At 71.2% G+C, this 23,399-nt stretch overlaps 4 protein-coding genes across 4 annotated transcripts in view; 1 reads left to right on the top strand and 3 right to left on the bottom strand.

The window, feature by feature from the left end:
* Positions 1 to 2,793: 2,793 nt before the first annotated feature.
* On the bottom strand, positions 2,794 to 6,654 carry EFNA4 (ephrin A4). The gene is made up of 5 exons (XM_074809396.1): positions 6,527 to 6,654; positions 3,935 to 4,227; positions 3,334 to 3,402; positions 3,106 to 3,165; positions 2,794 to 3,021 (listed from the first exon to the last, which is right to left on the bottom strand). The coding sequence occupies exons 1-5, from the start codon at positions 6,637 to 6,639 to the stop codon at positions 2,933 to 2,935; spliced, it is 624 nt and encodes a 207-aa protein (XP_074665497.1). The 5' UTR covers positions 6,640 to 6,654; the 3' UTR covers positions 2,794 to 2,932.
* A 2,222-nt stretch (positions 6,655 to 8,876) lies between these two features.
* On the bottom strand, positions 8,877 to 16,992 carry ADAM15 (ADAM metallopeptidase domain 15). Its single transcript, XM_074809335.1, is given in 26 exon segments — positions 8,877 to 9,029; positions 9,540 to 9,661; positions 9,828 to 9,899; positions 10,160 to 10,228; positions 10,672 to 10,777; positions 11,033 to 11,086; positions 11,490 to 11,628; positions 11,734 to 11,845; positions 11,922 to 11,999; positions 12,078 to 12,228; positions 12,305 to 12,413; positions 12,488 to 12,683; positions 12,792 to 12,884; positions 13,077 to 13,190; positions 13,192 to 13,255; positions 13,336 to 13,484; positions 13,551 to 13,638; positions 13,718 to 13,887; positions 14,007 to 14,075; positions 14,158 to 14,220; positions 14,295 to 14,478; positions 14,554 to 14,630; positions 14,742 to 14,820; positions 15,175 to 15,251; positions 15,878 to 15,981; positions 16,783 to 16,992. Coding segments are annotated over 26 exon segments (2,667 nt in total). The 5' UTR covers positions 16,868 to 16,992; the 3' UTR covers positions 8,877 to 8,986.
* An 848-nt stretch (positions 16,993 to 17,840) lies between these two features.
* DCST1 (DC-STAMP domain containing 1) lies at positions 17,841 to 21,496 on the bottom strand. Its single transcript, XM_074809513.1, has 12 exons — positions 21,482 to 21,496; positions 21,220 to 21,397; positions 20,923 to 21,066; positions 19,868 to 19,989; positions 19,645 to 19,791; positions 19,359 to 19,457; positions 19,161 to 19,267; positions 18,842 to 18,969; positions 18,626 to 18,742; positions 18,366 to 18,508; positions 18,179 to 18,292; positions 17,841 to 18,116 (listed from the first exon to the last, which is right to left on the bottom strand). Exons 1-12 carry the CDS (start codon positions 21,494 to 21,496, stop codon positions 17,841 to 17,843), a joined length of 1,590 nt encoding a protein of 529 aa, XP_074665614.1.
* An 895-nt stretch (positions 21,497 to 22,391) lies between these two features.
* The window catches only part of DCST2 (DC-STAMP domain containing 2), a 4,350-nt gene continuing 3,342 nt past the window's right edge, over positions 22,392 to 23,399 (top strand). The window contains 4 exon segments of the mRNA XM_074809512.1: positions 22,392 to 22,456; positions 22,580 to 22,938; positions 23,037 to 23,207; positions 23,340 to 23,395. Coding sequence (XP_074665613.1) covers positions 22,392 to 22,456; positions 22,580 to 22,938; positions 23,037 to 23,207; positions 23,340 to 23,395 — 651 coding nt within the window.

Raw genomic sequence — 23,399 nt, 5'->3', positions numbered from 1 at the left:
TCCCTTCCAGCCCTCTGGGGGGGCCGCTGAGTCCCACATCCCACTCTGTGTGTCCTGGGGCTGCCCCCAGCATGGCCATAGCGCTTGACCTCATCCTCACCCCGGCATGGGGAGGGGTGTTGGGGTGTGCCAGAGCCCCTGTCCCGGCGTGGCTGGGTGTGGGGACCCCGGCAGCGTTGCTGGCCGGGTGACCCAGTGCCAGGAGCTTCCCTGCATGCTGCCGGGAGCCGGGGGCTTGTGCCCAGGCTCGTCCCGGTGCCACAGGGCTGGGCACGGCCGCGCCGTGCCTCCATCTCACCTCCCACCACGCCGCTGTATCTCCCAGGCTGTCGGCACGGCCCCGCCGGCTCTTTATCCCCCTCTTCATCTCAGTGCTGCCTATTACCATTTCGCATCATTTTCTGTTCCTGGCGATAAATTTTTCCTTCCCCGTTTCCAAAGGTTTAACTCCCACCCACCCGCAGCGCCTGGGGCTGCCCCGTGGGGCACTGGCCCGCTGGCTGAGGGCACCCTGGCACCCTCACCTTCCCCAGTGGGACCCGGGTGTCCTGGCACCCCAGCGTCCTGGCTGGTGTGGGTGGCAGCGGGGAACTGGGGTGGGAGGGGGGGGGCTGGCATCATTGTGGGGGGAGCCCCGAGATGGGGAGATTGCGAGACAGAAGGGACGGGCTAATGGAGCCTATTCCTTTAATAGATTCAATTTCTGCCGCGGCTGGCTGCGGGGCGCGGAGCCATCAATTCGATTCAGGGGACGGGGAATCTGATTTGGAAGCGGCCGTGCCATCAATTAGCTTTTATTGATGGCATTGCTCATTGGAAGTCGATGGGATTTGAAGCCGGCAGCGGCTCCCGCATACCAAGCAACCCCCGCTCAAGGACAGGGACCCCCCCCTGCTCCTGGACCCCGCACCCACCTGTGGGTCCCCACAGGGACCCCTTGGCCTCACCCCAGGAAAGCCCCGAGGGGCTGGGCCAGCGAGATGGGCACCCCCCTGGCACCCCTGTATGGGGGTCCCGCAGGGCACAGCCCCCCAGCACCCCTGCACGGGGGTCCCGCAGGTCACCATCACCCCTTCCGGGGGGTCCTTTGGGGGATGCCCCCACCCAGCATCCCTATATGGGGGTCCCTTGGGACATGGTTGCTCCCAGCACCCCATGGGGGGTACAGTCCCCCCAAGGATGGTGTCACCCCCACGCAGAGGGGGTCCCATAAGGCACAGTGTCCCAGCATCCCGCATGGGTGTGGGGTCCCACAAAAGCATGACCCCCCCCCACTGCCCCCGGCAGCCTCTGGGGCTCCACCGCAGGCCCCGTGTTGGGTCCAGGCCCCGCTGCCCCCCCTGGGGACGGGGTGTCCTTGCCCGTTCCAGATGGGGTACGAGGATGGGTGCGGCGGGGGGAGGGGCAGGCAGTGGCGCGGGGGGGGGGGAGGGGCACGGCGCGGTTGATGCTTTTGCTCAGCCTCTTGCCAAGCAGTTTCTCCGAGAAGCCATAAAACCTGTCTGACGTGCCCAGCACCACTGCGGCAGGCGGCCGGCAACGCCTGCGCGGGGAGGGGGCTGCGGGGGCCCAGCTGCCTGGCGGCCCCATGGGGAGCTCAGCCCCAGCTGGGCCCCCCCCAAAGAGGGCAGTGGCGGGGGGGGCTGCACCCACAGGGTGGGGGGGACAGGAGCCGCTGCAGGAGCTTCGAGCAACCCTCCCGCCGGCGGCAAGCCTGGGCCCTGCCACTGCCGGCTCCATCCCGCGGCTGCCCCGGAGCTGTGACCCCCCCCCCCAGCGCGGACCCACCCGGCTGTGCCACCAGATTGGCCCCGCAGACACCCGGGTGTCCTGTCAGCAAAGGGTGACATCCCCACCGTGCCCCCCCCGCAGCCCCCCCGCTTCGCGGTGCATCCGAAGGGGGGACGGACAGATGGACGGAGGACTAGTGCCGCGTGGGCAGCCCAAGCCCAGGCGAGGGCAGCAAGCGGGACCGGGGCCGGGGGCTCCAGGCGAGCGACCCCCCCCCCCAACCCCACCACCCCTTTGCCCCCATCCCATCCCAGGCGCCAGCGGCCGTCGCTGGGTCCCGCTGCCAGGCGCTAATTGCAGGCAGCTCGTCTGTAATTAAAGCTCTCCCCGTGACATGAGCTGACATCTCAATATCAAATCGCTGCAATTAAACCCCCGGCTTAAAGGTTGCGATGAGACGCACAAGCACCCCCCGGGGAGCAGCTCCCCCCTCCCCGGCCTGTGTCCCTGCACCCCTGGGGGACGGGGACCGTGGGCTCGGGCAGGAGGGGACCGCGGGCGACGCGAGGCCGGAGGGGGGGCTGCGATCTTGCAAACACTGTATTGCTCGGCTCAGTCACTACCAGGGGTTAAAACCAAACCGTAGGGGCCGGTGACGGCAGGAGGAGGAGGGCGTCTTCCCAGAAGACAGATCGGTGTGTCCTCGCCGGAGGACAAGGCAACAGCGGGGCTGGGCGCCTGTTGCCCCACTCCAGGGCCTGGGGAGGGGGTCCCCATCCCCCTGGGGCTGGGGGGGGTCCATGGGGGAAGGCACGAGATGAGGCGACGGCCCTGGGGCAGAGCAGGCGTCCGCCGAGGAGCCCAGCACCGGGGCAGGGCGGCCGGCGGGGCCGGTGGGCGGCAATGCTGGCCCGGGGAAGCGAGGTCCCTGGGAGGGAGAGAGCCCTGTCAGGGGGTGCTGCGGTGCGGCCGGGGGGACCAGTCCCCCCCCACCACCCCGGAGCCCCCCGCTGTCCCCCCTCACCTTCCAGGCCAGAGCTCCTGGCCCCGGCTCGGCTCTGTGGAGGTCCGGCGGGTGAGTCGTGACCCAGGGCTGCCCCACGGGCTTGGCGGGGAGGGGGAGGATGGTGGTTGAGGAAGAGTCTGGAAGCGGGCGGTGGGGCAGAGGAGCCCGTCTCCCCGCCATGGGCAGCGCCGGGGGTCAGATCCAGAGCAGGGCCAGGAGCGCGAGCGCCAGGCACGGGGCGCGGGGCTGCAGCGGGGCCACGACGCCCCGGGCGGGCACCGCGTCTGCCAGGGCAGGAGCAGAGGTCAGGGTGAGCCACAGCCCCCCCCCCCGTCAGCCCCCAGCCCCCCTGCCCACCCTGTACTCACCCTCCGGCCCCCCGCGCCCACGGGGCTGCGAATTGGGAACCTCCGTTACCGGCTCCGGTGCTGAAACAAACCCCGACGGTGTCAGTGAGCGGCTGCCCTGGGGCACCCGGTGTCACCCCCGAGGCCCCGGTAGCCCCCAGCGGGGTCCAGGCTGCCCCAGAGGCAGGGGAGGGGGAACCCCAGACTTTTGGGGTGCAGTCACCCCCCCTACCCCCCAGCCAGACTCACTGGTGCCTCTGCAGCAGACGGAGACGCGCAGCTTCAGGCAGCGCCCGGTGCTCTCGGGGCTGGGGACAGCTGGGCAGAGGGGACACATCAGCGGGTGTCCCCCCCCACCCCCCGCACGGCTCCCCCCCACCTCCCCGGCCCGGCCCAGGACCCCCCCGACGGCCGGGCCAGGCCAGGCCAGAGCCGGGCCTGGGGCGCCCCCTCCCGGCGGATTTTGGGGGCGTCACCCACCCCCTCGCCCCCACCCCGCGGCCTCCAGAGACCCCCCCCGCGCACCCCGACCCTCCCCCACATACGCTAAACCCTGTTGCATCCAGAATCCACGGGTGCAGTCGCACCCCCCCTCCCTGCACCCCCCGCACCCCAACCCTGGCTGCATCCCACCCCCCCCCCCCGAGGGCACCCGGACTCCCCAAGTCCGGCTGCACCCAGAGCCCCAGCACAGCCGGCCCCTCCCGAGCACCCCGACCCCCAGATCCTGGGTGCACCCCGACCCCCCTACGTGCCCCAAACCCGGTTCCCACCTGAACGCCGGTGGGACCCGACCCCGGCAGCACCCTCCCCCCTCTGCGGCCGCCCCCCGCGCCCCGAATTCACTCACAGATGTAGTAGTAGGTCTCCCCCGGCTCGAACTGGAAACCGAGCGGGAAAGGGGTGAAGCGTTGGATCTTCTCGGAGAAGCGGACGGGCCCGAAGGGCGCGTGGGGCCGGTTGCACTCCCAGCGTTTGAAGGCGCCGGGGGTCTCGTAGCAGCCACGGTAGCCCTCCCGGTCCACCATGAAGAGCGTGAAGGTCTCTGCCCGGCCGGCGGGCACGGCCCCCTCGTAGTGCGGGCAGTAGATGTCCAGGTAGTCATTGATGGCCACCTGGATGGTGTAGTCGTCCTGCAGGAACCTGCCGGGCAGGGCGAGCCGGGGAGCATCCCGCTGTGCCCCCCAAAGGGATGCCCCGCTGCCCCCCTCCCCGCCCCGGCCTTGGCAAAGCAGGTAGCCGGGCTTTTGCCAAAAGAGCTCCCGGCCACCCGCCCGCCCCACACAACCAGGCATCAGCTTGGATTAGCCGCAGGCCGCTGGAGCTGAATGGGCTCGGCCGCTGTGGCCGGCGGGGGGGACCCCAGCCACGCCAGCCGGGGCACAAAGCCCCTCGCCCCAGGCACCCGCCTCATCGCCCCCGGCGCTGATCGGCGCTGACACCCCGGCGGGGGGCCAGGGGGGCCACCCCCGCGTGAGGCCGCTTGCACCGGCAACGCTGCTGGCGGGGGGGGGGAGCAGCTGGCCAGGGCAAGGGGGTACGGGGTTGTGAGGGGGGGTCTGGTGGCCGGGCAGGCAGGGGAGGGGGCCCAGGCCGGGTACCTGCGCGGGCAGGCAGCGGCGCATGAGCTCACGCCTGGGCGAACCGCGCGTGCGGCCAGGCCGGGGTGGAGCAGACACCTCTGCAGGCACACACACGCGTGCACACTTGTGCACACACATGCATGTGCACACACACATGTGCACACGCTTGGTCCTGCCTCGCCCTGGGGACAGCGACGGAGCAGGAGCCCCTCTGCCCCTGCCCCCCCCATCACCACCCCCCCCCCCCTCCCCCCGTTACCTGCACCCGCGTCGCCCCACCGGCCGCATCCTGCCGCGGCCTGGGCACGTCCCGGCAGGGCTGGGGCCGCCTGCGCTGGCAGGGTCACCCCATCCCGTGGGGAGGGGGGGGGGCTGCCGGGGAGACCCCCCCCGGCCGATTCCAGCCCCCTCCTCCTGCCCCGGTGCGGGCGGTGGTTACACCGGGCACAGTCCTGGCAGCTGTGGCGGAGGCCGGTGCGTTAATCACTGGGACCGGCAGCGCTGTCAGGCTGGGGGGGGGGGGGCTCGGGACCCCCCCCCACCCCCCCCCGAGGCCGGGGGCTCTTGGAGGACAGGACCGGGCGCAGGCTGCCCGCTGACTCAGAGCATCCTGCCGGGCGACGCTGGCCGGGACGAGCCCAGGCAGGGCCGAGGGCTGCCGGGGGGGACCTGCCCTGACCCCTCGGAGGGACACGCAGCCCCCCCCCATTCCCAGGACACCCATGGGTGGGGGGGTCCCGCGTCTCCCACCCACTCCTGGGTGGGGGGGGACAAGGCAGCATCGGTGCCCCCAGCCCTGCCCAGCCTGTGCCCACCTGCGGGCCCAGGCCACGAGCCCCCCGGCCCAGCACCCCCCCTGCAACCCCCCCCCCCCCGAGCAGCCCTGAGCTGGGAAATGCCTAAAATGGAGGCGGGAGGCCGGGGGGGGGCTGGGGCCAGCCCGGGGCCCCCCGACGGGGCAGCAGAGCCTGCGGGCAGCACCCCTGGCCCGGCAGCGGCTGGGCCCGTCGCCTCGTGGCCCCCACCAGCGGGGACATGGGCCACGGGGACCCGCAGGCCTGGCAGTGCCACCCACCGGCTTGATGCCACCCAAGGTGACCCCCGGCTTGGTGCCCACCGGCCACAAGTGGCCCAGAGCTGCCCAACAAGCTGTGCCCGGGCTCGGTGCCACCTGAGGATGCCCAAAAGCTCGGTACTGTCGAGGGCACCCGCGCTCGCGGCAGGTCGGTGCCACCGGGGACGTGGCACCACCGGGGCTGCCCACCGGGGGCTCGGTGCCACCAGGGGCTCGGTGCCACCCAGGGCTCAGTGCCACCCGGGGCTCGGTGCCACCGGGGCTGCCCACCGGCTTGCTGCCACCCCAGGGCTCGGTGCCACCGGCAGTGCCTGCTGGCTCGGTGCCACGGGGGATGCCCGGGGCTCAGCACCACCCGGGCGTACTCAGCGGCTCGGGACCGCCTGGGGATGCCCGGTGGCTCGGTACCACCGGGGCTACTCACCGGGCTCGGTGCCACCCAAGGGCTTGGTGCCACCTGGGGGTCCCCACCGGCTCGGGACCACCCTGGTGCTCGGGACCGGCGGGGACGCCCTGTGTCGCTCAGCACCGCCGGGGGTACTCACAGGCTCGGTAACGCCCAGGGGTGCCCGGTGGCTCGGTAGCACCGGGGGACACTCACCTGCTGGCTACCACCCGGGGCTCGGTGCTGCCAGCGCTGCCCGGTGGCTCGGTGCCCAGCAGCTCCGCCCCTCCCGGGAGCCCACCGCCCTCCGCCCCGACCCTCCCGGCGGCGCGGGCCCGGGGCTCGGCGGGGCCCGGGACGCACAAAGAGCGGCGGGGCCGGCGGGGGCGGCGGCGCTACCTGGGGTTGCTGCCGTTCCAGTGGATGCCGTGGCGGAAGCCGCGCACCGGCGGCGGCGGCGCCCAGAGCAGCGGAGCCCAGAGCAGGAGCCCGAGCAGCGGCGCGGGGCGCATGGCTCCGCCGGCGGCGGCGGCGGCGGGGGGCGGCGGGGCCGGCGGGGGGCGGGGGCGGCCCGGCCCGGCGGGGCTCGGCACGAACCGGCCCGCCCCGCCAACTTCGGGCCAATCCGCGCCGCGGCCGCCGCCCGGCAACTTCCCCGAGTGCCATTAACCCTTGGGGGGCGGCCCCGCCACCCCCGGCCCCGGCCACCCCCCCGCGCCCACCGGCACCGGCACCGGCACCCCCGGGATCGACCCGGCGGCCTCCCGGCGCCCCCGGTCCCGCGGACATCGACCGGCCCCGGCACCGGGGGGGCCCCGCGCCCGCCCCTCCCTCGGCCGGGCACCGGCACCGGCACCGGCACCGGCACCGGCAGGAGCGGCGGGACCGGGCGGGGGAGGTGGTGCCGGTCGGTGCACACGGGGCGGCTCCTGCACACGCGTGTCCGTGCACATACATGTGTCTGTGGTCATACATGTGTCCGTGCACATACATGTGTCCCCACATACATGTGTCCCTGCACACGCGGCGGCTCCTGCACACGCGTGTCCATGCACATACATGTGCCTGTGGTCATACATGTGTCCGTGCACATACGTGCGCCCGTGCACATACGTGTGCCCCACATACATGTGCTCCCACATACATGTGTCCCTGCACACGCGTGTCTCTGTGCACACAGGGCGGCTCCTGCACACGTGTGTCCATGCACATACGTGTGTCCCCCCCACATGTGTCCGTGGACATATGTGTGTCCGTGCACATGCATGTGTCTGTGCACATGGGGTGGCTCCTGCACGCGTGTGTCCATGCACATACGTGTGTCCCCACAGGTATGTGTATCCCTGCACACACGTGTGCACCCACCGGGCAGCTCCTGCACACTCATGTCCCTGCACACGCATGTCCCTGCGCAGACAGGGCGGTTCCTGCACACACACATGTGTACATGGCAGACACATGGCTCCTGCACACACGTGTCCCTGCACATACGTGCATCCCTGCACACACACGTGTCCCTGCACACAGCATGGCTCCTGCACACATGTGGCCCTTCACACACATGTGTATGTGCCCACTGGGGGGATCCCTGCACACAGCACAGCTCCTGCACACACATGTCTATGCACACACACGTGTCCACACACAGGGGGTGGCTCCTGCACATGCATATATATGTGCACATGCATGTGCCCGCACACACCTGCCCCTGTGCACACAGGGCAGCTCCTGCACACACACGTCCCTGCACACACACGTCAGTGCACACGCATGTCTCCCCACACAAACACGTGTCTGTGCACATGCATGTGTCCTTGCACACACGTGTCCGTGCGCACATGTCCCCACACACTTGTCCACGCACATGTGTCCCCACACACACGTGTGTCCCTGCAAACACACATGCACATGTGTGTGTCCCCACAGTGTCTGTGCACACACTTGTGTCCCCACACACATGTCCCTACACACATGTGTTCTCGTTCTCACATACGTGTCTGTGCACACACTTGTGTCCCTGCACACACACACGTCCACGCACGCACACATGTCCCTGCACACACACGTGTCCCCCCACATACGTGTCCACGCACACACCTGTCCCCACACACACGTGTCCATGCACACACATACGTGTCCCCCCACACACCTCCATGCACACGTGTCCCCACACACGTTTCCCTGCACACACACATGTCCCCGCACACACCTGTGCACACGTGTGTCCCCACACACGTCCCCACACACACGTGTCCGTGCACATGCATGTCCCCGCACACACACCCCCCCGTGCACACACGTTCCCGCACCCCCGTGCACATGCATGTGTCCCCAATGTCCCCGCACACACGTGTGTCCCTGCACATGCATGTCCCTGCACACACACCCCCTGCACATGTGTGTCCCCACACACGTGTCCCCACACACACACGTGTCCACACACACACATACGTGTCCCCGCACACACACACACACACGTGTCCCCCCCCTTCCGTGTCCCCCCGCCGCCGGGCGGTTCCCGCGCCCACGTGGCTCCGGGGGGCCCCGCCCCCCCGCTCCCTTGGCCGCCAGGGGGCGCCGGCGGGCGGAGCCACTTCCGGCGCGGGGGCGGAACTTCCTGTGCCGGCCGCGGGGGCTGCCGGGAGTTGTAGTTCGGCGGGAGCCGGGGCGGCCTCTCCCGTCCCGTCCCGTCCCTGTCCCCCCCGCCCCGCCCCGCCCCGGGTCCCCCGGTGCGGCGGAGGCAGCGGGAGGCAGCTCACAGCCCCTTTATTGGCGTCGGCGGGGGACAAGCGGGCGGCGAGGCCCCGCGCTGAGGCCTTTCCCCGCGGCTCCAGCGCTGCGGCGGTCCCGGCCCGCGGCTCAGGCCTCCCGCTGGGCGGCGGCGGGCGGCGGGGGGGCCGGCCTGGGGGAGAGAGGGGGGGCGATGGGACCCCTGCTCGGGCTCCCCGCAGCCTCCCCTGCAGCCCCCGGCCCCTGCTCTGGTCCCCCCCTTCCTCCCGGCTCTCCCCCCCACCCCCCCAACTCTGGTCCCCTGCCATCCCCCCAGCCTGGCCTCCTGCTGTGCCCCCCCCCCAGCACCACTCTGGTGGCATGTAGCCCCCCCAGCCTGGCACCCCACGGCCCCCCCACAGCCCTCATTCGTACCCCACTCTGGGCCCCCACAGCCCCCCATCCTGCCCCCCCCCCAACACCCCACTCTGGTGGCATGTAGCTCCCCCAGCCTCGCAGTCCACAGCCCCCCCCCTTTGTCCCCTACAGACCCTAGTTGCACCCCACTCTGGGTACCCCCCCCCCCCCCCCCCCATTCTGGTCACCTGCAGCCCCCCCAGCCTGGCCTCCTGCCCTGCCCGCCCCCCCCCCCAAACCTGGCACCCTGCTCTGGCCCCTTTCAGCCCCCCCCGCCCCCCCTCACCTGGAGGGAACCACCGTGACGTAGGGGTGACCAGGGGGTGTCTCGCTGTGGGGGTGCGAAGGCCCCGGGGGGTCCAAGGGCAGCGGCCGCTGAGGCGGGGGAGGCTTGGCCGGACCTGGGGGCTGCAGGGGAATGGGGGTGTCAAAGCTCCCCACGGGCCAAGCCCCCCCCTGCTGGGCTTGGGGGGGGGGAAAACCACCTCCCTTACCCCAGGGAGGGCCCCCACCGGCCCAGGCACACGCCGTCCTGCCCCACACGCTGCTGGTGCCGCCGCCGTGCTGCCGTTACCTGAGTGCCTGGCGCCACGGGGTCCGCGGGCAGCGGGCGTGTGGGGGGGGGCGGCCTGTCCGAGGGGGGGGCCTGGGCAGAGAGAGCAGGGACAGTGAGACAGCGGGGGACAGTGAGACAGCGGGGGACAGCGAGACAGCTCGGGGAGCGGCGGGTGCGGGGATGAGCCTCCCGCCAGGCAGGAGGGATTTTCTGGGGGCGGCCAGGGCTCTCCCGTGCGGGGGGCACCGGGAGCCGTGGCACGGAGGTCCCCGAGAGCTGGTGCGCAGCCAGGCATGCAGCGGTGGCCGCGGGGGTGCTGGCCGGGACCCCCACCCCGGCCCGGGCGTTACCTTGGGAGGAGGGTCCGGCGGGAGAGGCCGGGAGGGCGGATCGGGCCGGGCCGAGCCGAGGGCAGCCGGCTGCGGAGAGAGGGAGAGGGGGCAGGCGCCATGCAGCCCCCGAGCGGGGCAAGCCGTGCAGCATGCGGAGACCCCCCTCCCGCCGCGAAGCAGAGACACTCCCCCCCCCGCCATGCCACAGTGGGGCTCAGCCCCGTGTCACCAAGCCCCGGCTTGAGTGGCCACCGCGGCCCCTAGCCGGGCACCGAGCCCAGCACAGGGCACCGACCGGAGCAGCAGGGTCGGGGCCGTGCCAGGCTGCTCCTGTCCCGGGGTGCCGCGGAGCCGAACCACGCGGCCCCGGCGCGGAGGGATGCTCAGAGCTGGTACCCGGGGATGCCTCGTCGGCAACAACCAGCCCGAACCCCGGTACCCACGGCAACCACAGCCTGTTACCACGGCGACAGCATCACCCTCACCAGCACCCCCCTCCATCCCCCCCCCCCCCCCCCCCCCGCTCTCACCTTGCTGCTGTGCATGACCTGCAGCTCCGTGGCCTGACGCCACTGCGGGGGCCGGGGGCGTTCAGGGGGGCCCTGGCTGCCCGACCGGGGCTCCGGCTGCGAGATCCTGCAGGGAAGAGGCAGGATCAGGCCCCGCTCGCTCCGGGTGGTCGGAGGAGCCCACACGGCAACCAAGAGACACCGACACCAGCAGAAGCCCAAGAGAAACGAACCCCTCAGCACCGGAAGATGCGACACCCTGCACCCCGGGGCTGCCCCACACCCCCCGGGCACTGCCAGGGGAAGATCGCAGCACCGGAGGCCTTGCGAAGCAGGATGGCTCAGGGACAGCCCCACGCCCAGGCTCCGGCAGTGACGTTACCCGCTCCAGCCGTCTGGGGCTTCTGGACCCAGGAATCGCACCCGGGTCTCAGCGCTGTGGGGAGAAGAGTGGGGGGGCTCAGCCCGGGGCTGGGGTTGGGGGGGGACGGGCAGGCAGCCGTGGGGGGGGAGGAACTTGCGGTGACACGGAGGGAAGAACCGCGGTGACATGGAGTGACGATGCATGACAGGGTCTGCTACCTGCGCCGGGGAGGGGCGGGGGGGGGATGCACACGCACACGGACTCACCGGGGGCACACGCATGCACAGCGCTCGCTCAGCCGCCGCGGGACACACGTGTGCACGCGCACGTGCCCGCGCCCCGCTGCCCCGCCACACGCGTGTGCGTGCCCACATGCAGCTCCGCTCCCTGCCACGGCGCACACATGCACGAGGCACGCGTGACAACCCGCGTGTGTCCCCCCCACCCCTCCCCGAGTCCCCGCCGGCTCCGGTACCTGTACTGGCAGGACGTCCCCTTGCCGAGCTGGCAGAGGTGCTTGTGCAGCCCGGCGCGGCGGGCGTAGCAGAGCCCCAGCGCCAGGGCCAGCCCCAGCAGCGCGCTCAGCAGCAGGGCGGTGGGCAGGGCGCTCCCCCCTGCGGAGATTGGCACGTCAGCCCCCCCCTCGCTGCACCCCACACCAGCTCCGGCCACACAAAGCCTCATTCTCTGCGCGGCGCCTGCCTGCCTCTGGCCCTCACCTCGCTCCAGGGCGGCGGGGCCGCTGTCCTGGCTGCCCCCCGCGCCGGGGCTCTCGCAGGTCGGGGGGGCCCAGCCCCGCTCGCAGTGGCAGTGCCCGTGGTTGTTGCACACCTGAGGGGGGTGACACCGAGCCTCAGCCCCCGGCAGGCCCCCACCTCCAGCACCCACCCCCCGGTCCCGCACTCACCCCGTGCCCGTGGCACTTGCTCCGGCACTGCTGGTCACCCAGCGTGGAAACGTCCTGGCACTGGCGCTGGAGGCACATCTGCGGGGGGACGGGGTGTCAGCACCGGGCAAGCACCCCCCTGCTCCCCGGGCCCTTTCCCACCACCCTGGCACTCACCTTCCCGGGGCCACAGGCGGTGCCGGGCAGCACCATGGCTGCATCGCTCACATCCTCATCCCTGGGCAGGAGGGTCCCCTGGCAGGACCCTTCTGGTCTGTCCCCATGGGTGCTGCTGCGCTGGCACTGCAGCATCCCGCAGCCGGCGTCCCTGCAGAGACAGAGGGGTCAGGGGTGGGGGGACATAGCGCGGGGGGGAGGGACAGCGAGCTGGAGCTGGCACTCACCGCTGGGCGCAGGCGACGTAGGAGCCGTTGGGCAGCCGCCCGCAGTGCCCACGTTCATCCCCTTTCGCGTTCAGGGAGGCCATGCAGGAGCTGGAGACGGGGCCGGCGCCTGCAGCGGGGGGGGGGGCAGCAAGCCTCAGCACCCCCACCCAGCCCCTGACCCCCGCCCTGGCCCCACCGTACCTGCCCCCAGCAGCTGCTGGCACTGCCCCTCGTAGGTGGCACAGGCGCCGCCGTAGCAGAGCGCCCGCCCGCCGGCGCAGGGCTGCCCGTCCTGCAGGAAGGTGTCGGGTGGGCAGCGCGGAGAGACCCCGTCGCAGAACTCGGGCAGGTCGCACTCGCCCAGGGGCTCCCGGCACGGGTGTCCGGCGCGACGCAGCTGGTGGGGGAGCAAGGGGGGTACAGTCAGATGAACGGGGACCCCCAAGAAACCCACTCCAGGGAGCAGCTGGAGTGCCAGCACCGCTGCCTGCCTGTCCCCACGTACCCGGCAGTCCTGGCAGCAGGCGTCCCCCGTGGCACACTCGGCCCCAGGCACCAGCTGGCAGATGCTGCTGTTGCAGCAGGGATCGGTGCATTCCTGCCGGCACGGGGGTCGCGGTGAGCGCGTGGCACCAGCACCCCCCTGCCAGCTCCACAGCCGGGCCAGGCCACGGCGTCCCTGAGCAGAGCCACGGCGCCCCTGGGCAGCCCCAGCCTCAGGAGAAGGGGGGGGTGCGTGGCTGCAGGGGGGAACCCCAACCCACCCAGAGCCCCCCCCCGCTCTCCGTACCACGCTGAGGCCGCAATCGCAGCCCTCGCCCGGCTCCAGGAAGCGGTTCCCGCAGCGGGGGCTCCCGGCCAGGCGCCGGGGCTCAGGGACGTTGGAGAGGCACCAGCTCTGTCCCCCGCCGCAGGCTGCGCTCCAGGTCCTGCCGGCTGCAGTTGCTGAAGCTCAAGCCGGGCGTCAGCCTGTGGAGCCGGAGAGGGGTCGATAAAAGCGGGGAGGGGGCTCGTCCCCAGCCCCCCGCGGCCCTGCCCGCTGCCCTCACCCCGTGGGTGATGCCATGATGCAGCCGCGGTCCTGCCGGACGTCGCTGCAGTCGCAGAAGCGCCCGGCGCTGTCGTGCCGCATGCCCAGGTTGTGCCCCAGCTGATGGGCCACCGTGGAGGCGACGACGAGGACGCTGACCGAGTGGTCCTGAGGGACAGTGGGGAGGGTCAGGGTGGGAGGGAAGCAGGGGGACGGTGGCGAGGACGGGGGTACTGACCATGCTGACCCCCCGGAGCGTGCGGGGGAACACATGGAGGCTTGAGCCGACGTCCCCACCGAGACGTCTTCAAAGTGGGTGCCCCTGGGGAGACAGCGCAGGGGTGGGGGAGAGCTGCCTGCGCCCCTTGTCCCCGCCGTCCCCGTCCCTGTCCCCCACTCACGTCAGGAGCTGGGCGTTGTCGTGGGGCAGCCGGGGCAGCAGCTCCTCCCGGCGCCAGCGCAGGAACCGCTCCAGCACGGCCCCAGCGCTGCCGCCCACCGCAAACTGGTCGCCCTCGCTCCAGACCTCCACCGCCAGCAAGGCCACCCGCACTCCCAGCGGCTGGAAGAACTGGGGGGGGGATGGGGTGGGGGTCAGAGACCCCCCTGGCACCACAGCAGTGAGGGGACAGCCGAGCCCAGCACCGGGCTGGGATGGACGGTGCCCGGCAGGTCACGGCAGCAACTCACCACGTCCACCTGGTTGGCGATTTCCAGGGTGCGGGTGCGGACACGTTGCAGGTCGGGGTAATTCTGGAACTGGGGGTGCAGGGAGGGGCGTCAGGGGGGCTGGGGGGGAGCAGGGCAGCCCCTGCACCGGGGACGCGTGCCCAGCACTCACCGCAGCGTGGTCCACCACCATCACCAGCTCCACGAACCGCTGCTCCGCCACCGCCCGCTTGCCCTGGGGAGGAGAGGGGGTCAGGGGGTGGCCGAGGGGACCCTCTCCGGTGGGGCTAAGACCCACGGGTGACCTACCCTCTGTGGCCAGGGGGGGTCTGTCACCTCTGCCGCCGCCTGGGGAGGGTCCAGAGGGCCCTGCCCACAGGCCCGTGGCGCCAGCCGGACCTCCCGTGGCCGGTACACGATGTGCTGCCCCAGGGGGCTGCCGGCCGCCGGCTCCAGCCCGTAGCTCCTGGTCTCTGACAGCCTCAGGTGGCCACTGGGGAAGGGGAGAGGAGGCATCAGCAGCACGGTGGGAGCCGGGCTCAGGGACTGCGGGGGGCCGGGGGCTCACCTGAGTCCAGCGCAGGCGCAGAGGCTGGCCCAGGAGCCGGGGAAGCCCCGCACCGTCCCCCGGTAGCAGCAGTGCTCCTGCAGCAGAGAATGGGGGGGGACTCAGGAGCCACCCCCATACTGGGGTCCCCAGGGATCATGGGGATGGCTTGGGGACGCCACTGGGGACATGACATGCCCAGATCCTACCTGCTCGCTGGCCTCCTGCGTCACCTGCGTGCCATTGGGCAGGTAGTAGAGCAGCGCCCCGGTGCCCAGCACCAGCTCCCTGCCAGAGGAATGTGTCACCCCCACAGCAGGGATCCCCCAGCTCACCCCACTGCTGGAAACGGGGACCCTGGTACCTCCCCCACCAGCTGTGGCTGCGCTGTGGATGCAGACAGGGTCCCTGGGACCCCCACCCCACACGTACCACGGATGGAGAAGGGGAACAAGGGACCCCCCCACTCCATGTGCACCATGGAAGGAGAGAGGGTCCCCAAAACCCCCACCCCTTGTGCACCATGGATGGAGACGGAGCCCACAGGAACCCCACCCTGCACACACCCTTCATGGATACGGTACCCCTGGGACCCCCATCCCACTCCCACCCCTGCTCTGCCCCAGCCAGCCACCAACTCACCAGTTTTGCTCCAGCTCCAGCACCAGCCGCATCCCCTCCAGCTCCAGCAGGACCCGCAGCCGGGCAGGGAACCCCCCCTGCCACAGGCAACAGTTACAGAAGAACACCCCCCCCCCCCCCGCCCCAAGCTGCGGGTCCCCTCCCATCCCCACACACCCTCTGAAACGCCGTGACCTCAGCGGGGTGTCGGCGGGGGGCCAGGGGACCCGCCTGGCCCTGGCGTGTGCCTGGAGGGAGGGGGCGGAAGGGATCCCCTGCCCGCCCCGGCCCCCACCCTCGCGCCCCGCAGGAAGCGTCCCTCCCTCCCCGGCTCATTGTGCTGGGGAAGGGGGTGGTGGGGGGGAGTGGGACAGAGCCGGGGCCCCCCCACCGCCCCCCGCGCTTCCTGCCCGGTGCAGCGCGGCGGAAACGCCGGAGAGACTCCCAACAGCTACGGGGCGGGCTGGGCCCTTCCGCCCCAGCCGGGAGGAACGCGGGGCGCGGGGTGGGTGCCCTGACCCACCAAGGTCCCTCTCGGCATCAGGTGGGGAAGGGGGATTTGTTGGGGGGCCCCCTCCCCACTGCCCTTGGGTGCTCAGACCCCCAGGGACTTGGGGCCAGGGGACCTGGGTTTGCTGCACTGGGAAGGGGGCAGGGGGAGGTGGTGGGCTGCAGGCAGCCCCCACGTGGCACGAGCACCCCAAGGACGCGGGCGGGGGCTCACCTGGGTCGCCTCTGCCAGGCTGAGGGTCCGGTTGTCCCGCAGGACCCGCGGGGTCACGTACCAGGAGTGTCCCAATTCTGCACGGCGCTGGCGCCAGCTGTCACCTGCACGGGGCCCAGAGCAGCTCCGGCACACCCCGCTCCCCCCCAGCCCCCCATCACAGCACGGCCCCCCAGGGCCAGGGCAGGGGCTTCGGGGTGGGGAGCAGGAACGGGGGGGCTCCCACGCTCCCCCCAGCAGCTCCTGGGGTGCCCCCGGGGCGAAGCCCCAAGCATCGCCCGGCCGCGCTACCCAGGGCGCCGGCTCCCAGCGGAGCCTGGGGGACACTTGGAGGTGACCCCCGCGGTGGGAGGTGGCAGGGGGATGGGGAGCGCAGGGCCTCGGGAGGGGCTTCCCGGGGTCCCCTGCCAGGCCTTGCGTCAGCCCCGGCCCGGCTGCCCAGTACAACCAGCTCGGGGACTGGGGGCAGGGCTGGGAGGACCGGCCCGGCTGGCCCAGAGTCCCTCACCCCCGCGCAGGCCCCCCCCCGGCTCTCCAGGGCACCCCCGCCCTGTTGGGGTCCGGAGGATGCTGGAGGGACGGGGGTCCCCCGCAGACCCCGCTCCCCACGGCCCCACCAGCCCCCGGAGCGCCGGTCCCCACGGCTCGGCGGCTGCACCAAACCGCGGTCCCCCGGGGGGGGGCACCGAGCATCCCGCGGGGCTGCGACCCCCCGCTCCCGTCCCGACCCCCCCCGCCAAGCACGGACACCCCCACCGCCTCCCCGGCTGCCGCCGGTCCCCGCGCGATGCCCCGGAGGAGCCGAGGAGCGGACCCCCCCCGGGCTGGGCGACACGGACCGACGGCCCCCCCCCCCCCCCCCCCCCCCCCCCCCCCCCCCCCCGGCACCCACCGTCCCCGCTCACCTGCGCCGCTCCCGGTGCCCCCGGTGCCGGTGGCAAGGAGCAGCCCCGCGGCGAGGAGGAGCAGCCGCAGCGCCCGCATCCCCATCGCCCTCCCGCAGCCCGAGCGGGGCCCGGTGGCCCCGGGCAAGCGGCTCCCGAGCTGACCCGCCGCGGCCGCCCCCGCCGGCGCCCCCGCCGCGCATGGCACCGCCACCGCCGCCGCCGCCGGGCCCGGCCCGGCCCGACCCGGGAGGAGGAACTTCCTGCCCGGCCCCCGCCCGGCTCCGCCCGCCGCCCCGCCGCCGCTCCGCCGGCGACGCCCAGCCCGGCCGGCGCGGGGGGGGCCGGGGCGGCCGCGCCCCCGGGGGCGGCTCCGGGGCTCCGCGCAGCGGCGGCTCCGTCTGCGCCGGGACCGGCTGCCACTGCCCGGGGTGCTGCGGAGGAGACCCCTTCACTGCTGCTGCGGAGCGGGACCCCCTCCCTCCCCATCCCGAGCTCCGGAGACCCCCACCTCCATCACCCGGTACAGTAAGACCCCCACCCTCCCCATCCTGAGCTCCAGAGACCCCCACCTCCATCACCCAGCACATTGAGACCCCCACCCTCCCCATCCCGAGCTCCAGAGACCCCCACCTCCATCACCCGGTACAGTAAGACCCCCACCCTCCCCATCCCGAGCTCCAGAGACCCCCACCTCCATCACCCAGCACATTGAGACCCCCACCCTCCCCATCCCGAGCTCCAGAGACCCCCACCTCCATCACCCAGCACATTGAGACCCCCACCCTCCCCATCCCGAGCTCCAGAGACCCCCACCTTCATCACCCGGCACAGTGAGACCCCCACCCTCATCACCTCACACAGCAGAGACCTCCCCCCCATCACCCCCCCCCCCCCCCCGTGAAACCCCGCCTTCCCCAACCCACACATCATCCACCCTCCCATTTCCCCACTTTGGTCACCCTTACACCCCCTTTCTCCGTACCCCTGAGACCCCCACCCCCGCAGATGCCCCCCCCCCCAGACCCCACTTCACACCGCTCACGGGGGGGTGTCGCAGCCTTTATTGCAGGGTGCCCTCAGGCCGCGTACCCCGCATCCTCCTCGCTGCTGTCCTGGGAGAGGCCGTGCTCCCCGGGGGTGCAGGCGAGGCACGTGCCCCCCGCCTCCCTCCAGCACCACCCGCAGTACGGGGCTCCGCAGGCCGCCGCGGGGCAAACCCGATGCCGGGGGGTCTCGGGGGTCCCGCACACTGTGCAGCTCCGGCGCATCCAGCGGCGCAGCCACGGCCAACGCTGCAGCAACGACGTCCCCTGCGGCGGGACCGGGGCCATGGCGGTGGGTGGGGGCTCAGGCTGAGCGGGAGCAGGGGCACAGCGGACCCCCCCCAGCCCCGCGTCCCCATCCCTCCGCTCACCAATCCCGGGCGGTGCCGTTCACGCCGGGCGATGCGTTTCCGCTGCCGCCGGACGAAGCTCTGCCGCTGCCGCAGCAGCTTGTTGTAGAGGTAAAGCACGCGGCTCTTCTCCCGCTGCGCTGGCGAAGACCGTGAAGGGTGGCCTGGGAGGCACCAAGGCCACCCCAAAAACTGCCCCCCAGCTCACCTTGGGGAAGTAGAAGGCGGCGATGGCGCGGCGCAGGCGGTACGTGTAGGCCTGGGCCAGGCAGAACAGCACCAGCACGGCCAGGGGCAGGCAGCTGCCCACGTACTGCTGCCTCCTCATGCCCCGCGGCTGCGGCAGGCAGGCTGGGGACAAAGTGACAGCGCTGAGCCCCCCCTCCCAGGATATAGCCCCCCCGGCCCCTCTCGCAGGCAGGGGTGGCCAGGCCATGGAGCTTGGCGGGGGAGGCTGGGGGGTGTCACCGAAGTTGGACGTCTCCAGCTGGGTGTCGGAGGAGGTGTTGAGGGCCCCGACGGTGCTTCTCAGGAGCCGAGCCATCAGGGACGTCCCTGTCACCTGCACGGACAAGTGGTGGCTGCCTGCAGGATGAGAGCATGTATGGGGGGGGCTGTGGGGCTGGAGAGGTGGACGGAGGGGAGGGGTGAGCCTTGCAGGGCACGGGGGGGCCGGGGGCTCACTGTGGAAGGAGTACTGCACGAAGGAGTGCTGCTGGATGATGCTGAGCATGGTGAAGAGCACGTGTCTCCAGGCCGCAGGAGAGGAGGAGGAGGAGCAGCGGTGGGATGCACTCCAGCAGCTCCAGCACCTGCAGGGAATGGGGTCTGCCACAGCCTGCCCCCCCCCCCCCAGTCACAGAACCCCAGACTCATCTGGGTTGGAAAAGCCCTTGAAGCTCCTCCAGTCCCACCATGAACCTCACCCTGACCGTTCCCAACTCCACCAGATCCCTCAGCGCTGGTCAACCCAAAAGCCCCCCGGCCCCCCCCAGCCCCCTGCCGGCCCCTCACCAAGTTCCGCAGCTCAGGCGCCTGCACGGTCAGGCGACACGGGAAGATGACGGCCGAGAGCTCTGCCGGGTGCAGGGGCAGCAGCGTCCGCTTGTGCTGCGGGAGGGGGGAGCCGGGCAGCTCAGCGCAGCCCCCCGAAACCCCCACCGGGGATGGGGGCCACCCTCTGCCCCTTCTCCCCCCTCACCTGCTTTCTGCGGCGAGCATCGATTTGGTGGAAGTAGGTGGTGATGTAGAGGTTGTCGAAGCAGATGTCCTGGCAGTACCGCTTGGTGTAGGAGAAAGCCTGCAAGAGGGGGGGGGGGGTCTGGGGGGGTGAAGGGCCGGCTGCAGCCCCTCAGGACCCCCCCCTTGTCTTTGCGCTCCCCCCGCCCCGACCTGCTGCCAAAGGAGACCCTCACCCCTCCATGCCCTGCAGCTGGCACGGGGGTGCTCCCTCCACCTCCCCACCCCAGAGCTCACGAGATGAAGACGAGGAGGAAGGTGTAGGAGAGCAGCAGGCGGAAGAAGGAGACGACCCGGTTCAGGCGGGCACCGTGCTGCCGCACGTGCGAGGTCACCTCCTCCATCAGCTGCTCCGCCGAGACGTTGATGCCCGACATCATCTCACGGTGCTCCTCCTGCAGCGGAGGGCCGCGGGGCTGAGCAGGATCCAGCCCCCACCCCGGGCCCTGGCGGAGGGGACGGGGCACCCACCTGTAAAACGACCTCGGAGCTGAAATCCTGGCTGAGGTTGCTGACGGAGTGGTTCACCATGTCGTACATCTGCCCGAAGTTGCCATCCACAGGGATCCTGTCCTGGCACCAGCTGCGCATGACTGCGGGGACAGAGCGGGGACTGAGCGGGACTGAGAGGGGACAGAGTGGGGACAGAGTGGGGACAGGGCGGGGACAGAGCGGGGACAGTGGGGACAGAGTGGGGACAGAGTGGGGACAGAGCAGGGACAGAGTGGGGACAGAGTGGGGACAGGGCGGGGACAGAGCGGGGACAGCGCAGGGACAGTGGGGACAGAGCAGGGACAGAGTGGGGACAGAACGTGGTCAGTGGGGACAGAGTGGAGACAGAGCAGGGACAGAGCATGGACAGAGCGGGACAGGGTGGGGACAGTGACAGAGCAGGACAGAGTGGGGACAGTGGGACAACGGGGACAGAGTAGGGACAGAATGGGGACAGAGCGGGAGAGTGGGGACAGAGTGGGGACAGAGCAGGGACAGAGTGGGACAGTGGGGACAGAACGTGGTCAGTGGGGACAGAGTGGGACAGAGCAGGGACAGAGGAGGGACAGAGCAGGGACAGAGTGGGGACAGAGCGGGGACAGAGCAGGGACAGAGCAGGGACAGAAAGGGGACAGAGCGGGGACAGTGGGGACAGAGTGGGGACAGGGTGGGGACAGAGTGGGGACTGAGCAGGGACAGAGCAGGGACAGAGCGGGGACAGCGCAGGGACAGTGGGACAGAGCAGGGACAGAGTGGGGACAGTGGGGACAGAACGGGGACAGAGTGGGGACAGAACGTGGTCAGTGGGGACAGAGTGAGACAGAGCAGGGACAGAGCAGGACAGAGCGGGGACAGGGTGGGGACAGTGACAGAGCAGGACAGTGGGGGCAGAGCGGGGACAATGCCGGCAGAGCCACAACCCCGTCGGCATCGCCCTGGCACAGACTGTGGCCGCTGTCCCGGGGGGCTGCAGGCGGCACAGCTGAGCCACCTCACCGAGGGATGACGGGGTGCGGGTCCCACATGTCACTCACCCTGGACAATGTTGCAGAGGAAAGTGAACTTCATGGGCAGGCAGACGAAGTGGCTGACGATGGGCACGCGCACTTGGGCCATGCAAACGTCGTGCTTCTTGCTGAACCAGTCCCGGCAGCGCTTCATGCCCAACTCGATCACATCTGGGGGGAGCAGGAGCCCTCAGCTGCCCGGACACCCCCAGCCCCGCTGGCCCGGACACCATCCAGGGTGCCCTGCAAGGCCAGCAGTGGGGGGGCTGCAGCAGCCCCATCCCCTGCCCGGCGCGCTGCCAGCCTCCTGCCCGCCCCGCTCACAGTTGCAGCGCAGTTTAGTTTTCCTCTCGTACAGCTGCTGGGTGCTGGTGGCCGAGCGGGGGTTCAGCTGCGGCTGCTGGCGCAGGTCGTACCCCGCCTCGCTGGCCACCTCCTCGTTCAGCGCTATGAAGGCGCGTGAGATGTTCTGCATCTCCGTGTTCAGCGTCTGCCCGCTCCGCTGCCAGGGTTGGGAGGACACACAGAGGTTTAGCTCCGTTCCCGCTGTCCCACCCCCCACCCCCCAGGACCCCTCCTGCCTCACCACCATGTCCTCCATCACCCGCGCATGGGGGCCATCGTCACCCGCCAGAGCTGGCGGCTGTGGTTGACCTGCAGCTCCGCCACGCAGCCCAGCGAGCGCGTCACCTCCTCCAGGTTGTGCCAGACGTTGGCCACGGGCCCTGGTGTTGGCAGGGGTGGCTCAGACCCCACCAGCCCCCAGGACTCTGCCGAGGGGGACGGGGACACGGGGAGACCCTACCATTGTAGATGGCAGCGAGGACGAAGGAGAGAATGTAGACTCGACCCTCCTTGCCCAGGAATTTGGGGCCCATGAGCAGGCTGGCACAGCGAAAGTGGGGGGACGTGGCCCAGCCCAAGGCAGTCAGCCCTGCAGGGAGCAGAGAGCTGTCCCCACGGTCCCGCAGAGAACCCCCCAGGGCCCACAACAGCCCCCATCACCACAGTCCCCTCCCAGCCCCATCCTCACCGTCAGCACGCCGGAGAGCTGCAGCTTGCGCGTCTCCATGATGTTCATGGGGACGATGAGGAGCTGGGAGAGCCCTGAAACACCCACAAATGTGCCCTGAGCTCCCAGTGCCACCGGCCCCTCGCCGTGCCCAGCACCGGACACACTCACCGAGGCCAAGGAGGGTCCCGACGCCGGCGTCCAGGAAGAACTTGCTGCTGCGGTACTGGTCTGGCCGGCTCCAGAGGAACCGCTGCACAGGGCAGGCAGCAGCGAGACCACCACTCGCTTCAGGGCTGGGTGGGGAGGGAGGTGTCAGCCCTGCCCTCACCCACTGCCCACGGGCAGCCGCGGCCGGGGAGCGGGCTGAGAGGGATCTTACTCGTGTTGGGGGGCTTCTCCTTCCTGGGTGCCTCTGTCACAGCCAAGTACTCTCGCCCAGGGGCCATCACCGGCTCCATGGCTCTGTGCCCTCGTCCTGGCAATGGTGAGATGCTCCCTGGGACCCCACAACGGTGAGATGCTCCCTGGCAACAGGACCCCACAACGGTGAGATGCTCCCTGGCAATGGGACCCGACAACAGTGAGATGTTCCCTGGAAACGGTGAGATGCTCCCCAGGACCTGGCGCGTTGTGAGCTGCCCGTTCTGCCCATCGTATCCCTGTCCCCAGAGCCTTTGGAGAGCACCGGGAGCCTGGGAGAGCTCAGCCCAGCATGGGGCTGGTCTCATGGCTGAGGGGCCGGAAGAAGAGCCCAGCACCACAGTCCGGGAACAGGCAACCTCAGCAGGTTCCTCCCGGGCCGAAGGAGGCGAGCAAGGCGCAGGAATTGGCCCGCAGCGCTGGTGGCTTCGTGCTGGGCATGGCACTGGCCAGCGTGTATGGGGCTGTGGTGCTGCTGGCGCAGGGCCACAATATTTGGTACTGCCTGGTCACCACCATCACCCTGGGCGCGGGGCTGGGGCTGGGCATGGCCTTCTCCTTCAAGGTGCGGGTCAGCGTGCTGCTGGCGCTGCCCCACATCTTCACCAGTAAGCAGGCGGTTGGTCCCGCTCCCAGGAGCTGGGGCGGGGGGTGCTGGGGGGGTGCTGGGTCCCAGCTGAGCCCCAGGGCTGTGCTGTCCCTGCAGGGGAGGGGAAGATGCTGATGCTGCTGCTGGCGCTGGGCATGGCCGTGCAGGGCCCCTGCACCAACATCCTGCACAACTTCTCCCAGGCCGCCGAGTCGCTGTCGTGCGGGGCAGAGCTCGCCCTCAACCAGACGGCCGAGCGGCTGCAACGCGCCCAGGAGCCGCTGCTGAGTGAGAGAAAGGGCCAGGGGGATGCGGGAGGGTGGGAGGGTCCCTTCCCGGGGTGGGGACACCAGCAGCGCTGGCCCGCCCTGGCCTGCCCTCACCCCTCGGGGTACGGTCAGGGGTCCCCTTTCTCCACAGACATGCTGACCAAAATCAAGGACATTTCCCAGAAAGCCAAAGTGGTGGGTGACCACGTCC

This window comes from Strix aluco, chromosome 30 (genome assembly GCF_031877795.1).
Source record: "Strix aluco isolate bStrAlu1 chromosome 30, bStrAlu1.hap1, whole genome shotgun sequence".
Lineage (NCBI taxonomy): Eukaryota > Metazoa > Chordata > Aves > Strigiformes > Strigidae > Strix > Strix aluco.
The sequence above is the reverse complement of the archived record's forward strand: the minus strand, read 5'-3'. Positions and strand labels throughout refer to the sequence as shown.

Coding starts and splice junctions, on each gene's coding strand:
- EFNA4 (XM_074809396.1), bottom strand. CDS start 6,639: ATGCGCCCCGCGCCGCTGCTCGGGCTCCTGCTCTGGGCTCCGCTGCTC. Junction 4,228..6,526: donor TGGAACGGCAGCAACCCCAG/GTAGCGCCGCCG, acceptor CCTGCCCGGCAG/GTTCCTGCAGGACGACTACA. Junction 3,166..3,333: donor CGTCTGCTGCAGAGGCACCA/GTGAGTCTGGCT, acceptor GGTTTGTTTCAG/CACCGGAGCCGGTAACGGAG.
- DCST1 (XM_074809513.1), bottom strand. Junction 19,990..20,922: donor CCTCTGCAACATTGTCCAGG/GTGAGTGACATG, acceptor CTGTCCCCGCAG/TCATGCGCAGCTGGTGCCAG. Junction 19,792..19,867: donor GCTCCGAGGTCGTTTTACAG/GTGGGTGCCCCG, acceptor CCTCCGCTGCAG/GAGGAGCACCGTGAGATGAT.